The 10,150-nt window shown below is 32.0% G+C and overlaps 1 protein-coding gene across 1 annotated transcript; it reads right to left on the reverse strand.

Moving 5' to 3' along the window:
• Nucleotides 1-87: 87 nt before the first annotated feature.
• LOC117119936 (synaptotagmin-14-like) lies at nt 88-5,343 on the reverse strand (the record flags this gene model as incomplete). The annotated part of the gene is made up of 5 exons (XM_033264915.1): nt 88-571; nt 1,013-1,069; nt 2,182-2,346; nt 3,113-3,274; nt 5,335-5,343. Coding segments are annotated over 5 exons (677 nt in total), but the record flags the coding sequence as incomplete, so codon positions are not given.
• Nucleotides 5,344-10,150: the final 4,807 nt, after the last annotated feature.

Raw genomic sequence — 10,150 nt, forward strand, 5'->3', positions numbered from 1 at the left:
TCATGAATATTCAATTCCTGGTGCTTACTTTGAATTTTAATGCAAATGTATTATCTATTTGGCTACATGGTCATACAAGTAGGCCTAGTTGGCAATCAAATCTTCAATAGTTTGGCTAACTATCTTAAAAGTGTTTACTTCTGGTATAACTTTATACATGTCTTTTTTTGTCAGTAGCAGAATAGTTACCTTAGTAATCTAGTGCATTACTATTTATGTTTTCAGTATGTATTCATTTGTTCTGTTTTTATTTGATATTTATAATTATTTAAAATACAATAATATTTTCAGTTGATAATATGTTGGAATATTTTGATAATTGTAACTTTTATGTATCTGTATTTGCTTATTAAAGGTAAAGGTAGAAGAATAACCATAACTTGCAGCTTCATGGTGATTAATTGTGTATGGGCGTGGTCCGTGACTATTCTACAAACCGAACCCTGGGAAGGAGCGGCTGCCTTACTGCTCGGCCACTCGACTTGCCAAATTTTGTATGGTTCGAACCTCTCCTGGTGAGAGTGTTCCTCTATAAATCTTACATCTTCAGTTATGCCTCTTATTATTGTACCTGTTACAAAAATAATTAAAACTTCATTTGGAAAAAAAAAATTGAAGTACTAGAAAAATAAAAAAGGCAATTTAAAACAAAATGAGAAAAAAAAGTTCAGATATTTGCTGCTGTTTTTTTCTTTTCGATCCTTAAGCTTTCTCTGATTTTTATTTGATCCTTCTTCAGAAATAATTGCAACTGTCACTTTCTGAACAATGTGATTGAAAGTGAAAGCTCACAATCTATACAGGTTAAACTTTGAGGAAAAAATTATTTAATCTATTCTACAAGAGACAAAAATGGTATGCAAACTTCACTGCTAATATTAAACTAAATAAGCTTCAGTATTAATGATTATTAGAACAATCTAACAAATTAGATTTATAATACATATTAGTTCTCCTTTGCAATTAATGTTTGCCTTTGGTTAGTCTCCCAAATCAATTCTTTTCACATTACCTGGTGCATACATCAAGGACCCTGAAGCTTTATAACGAATACTTTTAAAACTGGAACCTGTAAAATTCACATATATCATAAGAAGCCAACAATATAACATACAGTAACAACACTAACAACATCAATAACATTAACAACAATAATAATTATAATAGTGATCAATAGTATTAATTAATATTTAGGACAAAACAATTTTCTTGGAACACATATTTGTCATGGAACAAACTGATAGTGTCAAACCTAAAAGTTTTGCCTGGTTTGTATTATTTGAGAAAGACCTCTAGATTTCTATCACATGACCAACAATCCCTTAAAATTGTCTAATGAAGAACCTGTATCTATGTATAAGATTTTTCACAACTTTTTCTTTTTTTTAAATTTTCTTATCTGCCTAGATGCTTTGGGCAAAACCTTATTGCTGAAAAAGAAAACAAATTTTTTTTCTTATTTTTTCCTACCCTCCTCTGACTGATTAAGTTTGTTAAACAAGTATAATAAAAGTTTTGCCTAATAGGTATTTATAGATAATTACTCTTTTCCTCTACAGTGGGGTCAAGTTACAGATTATAAATAGGAATCTGGGGATCCTTTATAAAAAAGACGAAGCCTATGGCCTTCTACATGCTATAAACAATTATTCCTCAAATGGATATTATTATTTTTTCATTAACCTTTATATCTATTTTTCATCCAACTGTCCATAGGACAAATTTTCTCGGCTGTCACCCTACTCGGCACCACCGTGGATAGAAACAAATTGTCCACAACCTCCCAAGAGCATTTTCCTTTGTTTGATAAATGACTCTTATTTAGATCTACAGAGTTATACTTTACCTATTTCAATAAATAAAGAAACAGAAAGCACAACATATTAAAAGGTTTACTAAAGCAAGGTAAACATGTTTCTCTAATTTATGATCAGTCTTGCTTATGATAATGGCAGGTATGTTTGGATGCGATAATGATGTCATGCATGTACAGATGTGGCAATGAAGAACTCCGTAAATGTTAAAATGTTACATGATGAAAAAAACATAAATTTTCTCAAAAACATGCAAGACTGCTTTAAAGAATCTACACTGTGAGAACCGTTACATTGAACAAGTCACAACAATGAATAAAACGATGAACACAAAAACATTCGCTGTTAGAACAAAAGAGAGACTTACTTTCAGAGGGCGCACGAGATGCAGCTGCTACAGACTTCTTTTTATAACCGCTTACGCTAGGCTGACGCGAAAGTCGACCGATACTCAAGGACTGCTGGTATTTCAATAACATCTCATCATCACTGTCTGATGATGATTCATCTTCATCGTAACCATAACTTCCTTCTATGAAAAAAAATTGAAAGAAATAAGCTGTGAAATTAGGCATCAATTAATTACTACCAAAGTTTTATATTGGATTCAATAAAAGGTACATCCACCACAGATCAACATTCTTTTTTATAAGAACACTTTTTTCTCCCTATCTAATATTACATATTATGGAATTAAGGAAAGAAACAGTTAATTAAACTAAAATAATAAAAATAATAATGTAGCTCAGTTCAATTTTATTTAACTACAGAGGCCCAGATCAATACAGGGTTGTTCTTCTCTGGAGCCATGCACAGTATAAAGTCATATGAATCATCTTAAATATGATAGCAGTCCAGAAATCTGAGACTGAAAAAGTTATATTTACATGAAGTAGGCCTAATTACTGAATAAAAAGATCATAAAAAAGTGGGCGCTTAGTTAAAATTATTATCAACGTTGATAAAGATAGCAGGAGCTTTCGAAATATCCGTTTGATTTTGTTATAGTTTAATAAATTTGTGTTCCGCAAGTCAACTTTCAATGATTGTACACCGTTTTTTCATGTCTCTTATACACATCTAGATGTGTATAAGAGACAGATATATATATATATAATTATTAAAAATTCAATAAAAGTAGTACATTAAAAAGTAATGTAATCAAACAAATTATTATAAGAAAAATAATGATACATCTGTATATCTACATGTTATCAAACAATCCTGAAACACTGCTGAATATGTTTACATATCTTACAAAATTGCTGAGCACTACATTTACAAAGTGCGCCACATACCTAAGCGTTGTTTCTTTTCTCTTGGCTTTTTCCCTTCCTCCATGCATGGGCACCCACCACAGTTTGAGAAGCATAGCGCTTTACTTAGGTACAAGAAAAACATGATGACCAGCAGTAGAAGAATGACCACTATGGTGAGGAACACAATAGCCTCATCAGGAACTAAAAATAAAAGAAATGGGAAGTAAAATCTCATAATACATTCTGAATTTGTTACTCAAATTTCACAAAGAATTAGCAATATTTAAATTAAGCAGCATTCACAATTTCAGTTTTCTTTTGGCTATAAATAATGAACTAAATATAGCAAAATTATAAACTTTGTTTATCTTCATTTACATGAAGATGAAAGCCACAATATTCCATTTATTCACTCTCTTTGGTTATTGGGTGAAAATGCCGTTTGTTTTTAGCCTGTTGGCTGTGGACACACTAAAGTTAAGTGCATACATCATGGTATAAAGGATACAAAAAGGTTTATTTTATTTTCCAAACATTGTAGATTCTGTATCTGAGAAAGTCGTGGATTGGATAAAAGAAGAAGATTGACCGTAGGAGTTAGGGAGAAGATGACTTTTGGGAAGCACGTACTACAACAAATACTCAAATCTATTAAAGAAAGTAAAACTAAGATAGAAACTAAGCAAAAAAAAAAAAACCAAAGAAAATGTATGAATCATACCATAAGTTTATAGAATAACACTCATATGATTAAAACTTAATACAGTACAACCGTACAGTACAAATTAGTACTGTACAATAGTTGCAGCTTCAATTTACTATTCACATTCATAAGCACGTACCACAACAAATACTCAAGTCTATTAAAAAAAGTAAGACTAACATAGAAATAAAACCAAAAAAGAAAAACAAATGTACGAATCATACCATAAGTTTATAGAATAACACTCATATGATTAAAACTTAATACAGTACAACTGTACAATACAACTTAGTACAGTAGTTGCAACTTACAATTTACTATTCACATTCATAAGCACGTACCACAAAAAAATACTCAAGTTTAATAAAAAAAAAAAGTAAGATTAACATAGAAATCAAACCAAAACAAAAAAACAAAAAAACAAAACAAATGTACGAATCATACCATAAGTTTATAGAATAACACTCATATGATTAAAACTTAATACAGTACAACTGTACAATACAACTTAGTACAGTAGTTGCAACTTCAATTTACTAATTCACATTCATAAATATAGTTGAAGTTCTATATGACTAAAATCAAGGATTGGCAAGCAATATCTTTCACACTATTAAAGAGAAGCAGCGGAAAACTGAAATATTTCCTCATAATTCCCATGACAAATCACTGTTGTTAACAGCCTACAATATCATACAAAATATAATAAAATTGAATTCGGACAGTCAATAGAAAACACTGCTTTAATGCTTTATTGTTGTACTGTACTACTACGGATTTTTTTTTTTTTTGTTGTTTCAAGAATTTATGACAATCAATATCAACCATTCCTATACTCCTATAAATTTATGGATTTTGTAACACATCTGTAAATCAGTGAACAATTTTTTTTATTTGTGTTTCTTTGGAAGTTATTCAATTTTTTTTTATTCTTCCACCTTTTGGGGTTTTTCCACATTTCAGCACAGATAATATAATAAGCATAATTAAATAGAAAGACTCACAGCGACTAATAATGGATATGAATTGTAACCTGAATGAATACCAAGAGTAATTATAGGTAGCTTGAATAAATGATTGAAAGGAAGGAATGGTTGATTTCTGCTTGGTTGTGATTAATTTTATTATACACAGTATGACGACCTGGTGGCAAGATGCTTGCCTTCCAATCCCAGGGTTCTCATGTTTAAACCCTTGTTATACTGCAAGTTTTTTTCTCACAACTAAAACCAGCTCCACTCTTTAAATCTCGTAAGGAGACTTAGCTTATGAAACACCATTCTATCATGTAATGAAAGAGTTATGTACTTGATACATTGAATGTGAAAGAAATTGATTAAAAAAAAAAAAACAAATATAAAAAGCTACAATCAGAGAACAAACGGACTTGAATGAATAAAAAATGCTCAGGTATAAAAAAAAAAAAAACAATTAAAAATATATTTTGTTAAACATTAATCATTAATTAACTTTTCATCCAAGCCAATAACAAAAAAAGAAGTATAAGCAATAGAGTACACTTAAAAATGGAAACACAAATAAATTTTAAAATACTTACGTGCAAAATCTATGAGATTGAAGCAGAGGCAAAAATAAATTCAAAATATTTTAGAATTATAATTTAAAAATATAATGTACTTAACCAAGCAGTTTGACCCATGACCCAATTAGCAATTTGAACCTTATTCGCGATTCATGGTAGTAAAAGGCCGTAATTAAGGTAACTTAAATTCAGCTTTAAATGTTGAAAATGTTGAAGGCAAAGTAGTGTGACAGTCCAAAGGCGAAAAACAGCGAAGAACGTCAAGGTTTAACATGCGTTCATGACACACATGCATATGGTTAGCCATCAGGGCCGTTATCTTCATAAAAAGCACCGTAATGACATTCATAAGCGCTGTAATGCCATTCATTTTCAACCAATCACAGGTTTAGGATGACGCCAACAGGGTCATAATGAAAGCGCAGTTAACGTGTTACAAAAAAAGCGCCGTGATCATAATAAAAGCGCTGTAATCATAATGAAAGCGCCGTAATCATAATGAAAGCACCGTAATCATAATAAAAGCGCCATCATGATATTCACTTTTAACCAATCACAGGCTTAGAATTACGCCAGCAGGGTCATCATGATTACGGCGTTAACTTCTTCGATAAAATCGCCGCTATGAGTAGCTGGCACAAGGGCCACACTATTGGCCAATCACATTCCTTCTTTCATGTTTGCAGAATTGAACGAACATGTGATGGATGATGGGGATTTTAGCCTGCGTGATGAGTAACTACCGGTAAATCCTTAGAATAGTCCTCTATCTAGCCTAGGCCTAGGGTAGGCCTGCCTACCCTAGCTAGGCCTAGAGTTACGTCAATCATTAAGTCATTAAAACATTATTATTATTATTATTAGGCCTATTATTATTATTATTATTATTATTTAAAAACATTAAAATCATTAAAACATTATTATTATTATTATTATTATTATTAAAAAACATTAAAATCATTAAAACATTATTATTATTATTATTATTATTATTTAAAAACATTAAAATCATTAAAACATTATTTTCATTAGGATTGAGAGGAAAAAATGTGGGTCTTCGTTTTTCTGATCTTCGGTATTCGTTTTGTAGACACCCATATAGGGTGTCATATAAAATGAAGACCCTTAAGTATTTCTTGATATTCCTCATTTTATTCCGATAAAATAATGAAACAGGTACTTGGCAACTGTTTTATGATGATTTTGAAATACTTTCAATAAGATAATTGAGAAATAATTGGAGGTCTTCATTTTTCGGGTCTTCGGTCTTCGTTTTGTAGACACCCATATAGGGTGTCTATAAAACGAAGACCTTTGAAAATTTCACAAACAGACGGCCAAAAAAAATTGTAATTTTGATTTTGTGACAGCCTGGTGTATTATCATCAAAATAAAATAGAAAATATAGGGGTCTTCGTTTTTGGGTCTTCGGTCTTTGGTCTTCATTTTATAGACACCCCTTGGCTAGGCCTATAAAACAGATAAATAAAAACCGTTAGAAATCAGTACATTAGACCCCTGCACTTGCACCTGGATGGTCTCGCTCCTCACTATGAAAGACGGAATGTGATTGGCTAAAAGTGTGACCCTTGCAGCAGCTACTCAAAGTGGCCTTTTTCTAATTTTGATAACGCCGCCGCCGCCGCTTTTATTGAACAAGTTAACGCCGTAATCAATTATGACCCTTATGGCATCATTCTAAGCCTGTGATTGGTTGTAAAATTAACAACGCTTTTTATATGATTACGGCGCTTTAATGTAACACGTTAACCTTTCATTATGACCCTGTTGGCGTCATTCTAATCCTGTAACTGGTTGAAAATGAATGGCATGACAGCGCTTTAATTATGATTACGGCATTTTTATTATGATTACAGCGCTTTCATTATGATTACGGCGCTTTTATTATGATCACGGCGCTTTTTTTGTAACAAGTTAACGGCGCTTTCATTATGACCCTGTTGGCGTCATCCTAAACCTGTGATTGGTTGTAAATGAATGGCATTACGGCGCTTTATATGAAGATAACGGCACTTTCATTATGATTACGGCGCTTTCATTATGGCCCTGATGGCTAACCATACACGCAAGTACATGGTACCTGCACTTTTAGGCGAGTCAAATGGGCAAATGGTTAAGCCAGCAGTACCATAAACTACAGTCATAAACATTTGCTGTGGGTTTGAGTGGAGGCTGGCTATGGTTCTAGTGGTGAAAAAAGCCTCCTTAAGGACTTTAAACCTTAGTCCAGTGAACAATGTACAATTGGCTCATGTGCACTATAAAGTACTGAGTACATCTTTAGACATGAGTAGGGAGGTTATACTGGTTCACACAGGCCCTGTGATGGATAATTGTGAATATCTGGCTCTGGTTTACTGGATCACTCCATCAGACAAAAAGCCACAATTGAAAACAAATTTAACTACTGACAGTGTACAGTATATTTCACAAGGAGTTATACCTCCTTGCATTTCATTACATAATGGACAAGCTTGAGGTTTACAATGACTTTGAAACCCATCTATGTGTACACTGGAAGACAATAATAATATGAATCTTTTTCCCCATGTCACTCTTGCCGTATCAGTATCACAGAAAACGAAAATTCCTCAACTCCAGAATGTTTCCTCAAAATCGCTAGCAAGAATTTACGATAGTGATCACATCTCCCTTTGAAAATTGTATTGTGATTTTGCTATTGATCAACTATAATCGTGTCCCCATTCAGTACTCTTGTACAATTACACATACTATATAATAGTACCATTACAGTATAAAATCTTAATAAGGCCATAAAAAAATTATATAGTTTATCACCCCCCTCCCTTATCACTTTTATGGAAATTCAGATATTTTTTTTTTTTTTTCAATCAACATATCCCTCCTCAATTTTGGGGAAATTATGGTGTTTTTCTTTTTCTCAACATATATTTTTTTATTACAAACGGCCGTTTTTCCATCTTTTTTCACTTGAAAAGCTCAGGATTTTTTGCAAATATGTTTATTGGTACAACAAAAACATATTTTTTTGAATATAAATTTGATTCCATTCTTATAACTTTTTTATATATATGTCCCTAACCATTAATTTACTTGTGAACATCGGTAAAATGGGGGCGAGGTTAGCAAAAAAAAAAAAAAACCCTCCCTCACTTATCAGTTTTTATTCTTTGATAGGGTGATAAACTATTTTTTTAAATTTTTTATGGGGCCTAATAAATTCAGGTTTTATTACTATCATACAATAACCATGGAGGTATTATTGAGAAGGAGATCACTCGAAAATACTACGCGCACGCAGCGCTATGCAAATGAACCAAGATCAAAGCAAACAAAGCACAAAGTCTGATGTGTTCCCCGCCATCAAATTTTCAGCAGGCTTAGTTTACCAAAAAATTGAACATGGCGAAATGGAGAGCACCTTCTTTTCTCGATGCGCACTACATACAGTCAGTCACTATGGCTGCGCAATCGTTTCCACAATAAAGCTAATACATTGATTTAAGAAATACCAAACATAATAATATTTTCTAAAACAAAAAGTTTCGAATTTAATGAAACATTTACATCAGCTTTAAAGGTATGATATATTTCATCTTGAATTTCCATAAATCGGATAAAACTCGATAATTCTAATTTTAAAAGATATTAATTAAGGAGTGATGGAGGATTATAATAAACTAAGTCATTTTAGGGTTAACAAGGGTTAACAATTAGAAAAATGAATCCAAAATCAGAGCAATTTTCATTTTTACGCTGCCTTAGCTTTATAGTCGAACCAATCGATATTTAGACAAAATTATATTGAACACAGAAGTAATTTTAACAGAAATATTTTAAGAAAACTTTTCCTGAAATATACAAATAAGAACATACTAAAAGTCCGAAAAAATCCAATCAGGGGAACATTGTTCATTATAAAGATATTAAATAGGTTAAAATCAAACGCTTTATTGCACAACTGCTCTGCTGAAGCGTAAAAACGCATACCGTTGCCAAGTTGTTGCTAACGAAAAAATGTGAATTATGGGGTAATACGCCCACGCGCGATCCAAAAGCGGGGAACAGATTGGTTTGTCGCATCAAAGGGATCTGTTGCCGAGTGATCTCCTTCTCAATAATACCTCCATGTAATAACTAAAAACTAACTTGTTCCTACTAAATAATACTAGTTATTTCAAGAAAGAGTTAAGTCCTGTCCAAGACTATAAAATTTTACTAGACAAACTCATGTGACTTGCCATGGTTATAATGACCATATTATAGGCTCATCATGACTATGGGCATACAACAGTTTTTTCATGTCAAAGAAAATTGCAAAGAGAAGAAAGACTAAAGTGTTCACACTGGCATCCTTTATGTGTGTCTGTCTATTTTAATGTTGAAATTTTATTAACAATTAAAAATTTACATGAAAAACATGTGGCACAAATTATCTGTTTTGCTGTATCCAATTTTGTTCAAACATTTACACTTGATCTCTTTCTGTTATTTTGAAGTGCATGTAGGCCTATGCTATATAGCACTAAAGTTTACATCCACTAATCTGGATTACTGTAAGTACAAGGATTGTATTTATATTGATTCATACTAATCATCTAATAAATAACTTAACAAAAAAAAGATTTTGCCATCACTTAGCAACAAAGCCTTAATTTACAGTGTAAACAGCATTGGAATCCCCTGGCAGGGAAGAAGTCAACTATTTTGTTGGGAACACTGCTTTAGAAAAGCATTTCTACATCCTATAATAGTGTCATTTCCAGGAATTTAGACTCGTTCTTTTATATTGCTCCAATACAGGTGGTAGGTGCTAAAAGTAAATTTG

The sequence above is a fragment of the Anneissia japonica genome, unplaced genomic scaffold (assembly GCF_011630105.1).
Source record: "Anneissia japonica isolate Jap-2015-1 unplaced genomic scaffold, ASM1163010v1 scaffold49484_len10145_cov105, whole genome shotgun sequence".
In the NCBI taxonomy this organism is placed as follows: domain Eukaryota; kingdom Metazoa; phylum Echinodermata; class Crinoidea; order Comatulida; family Comatulidae; genus Anneissia; species Anneissia japonica.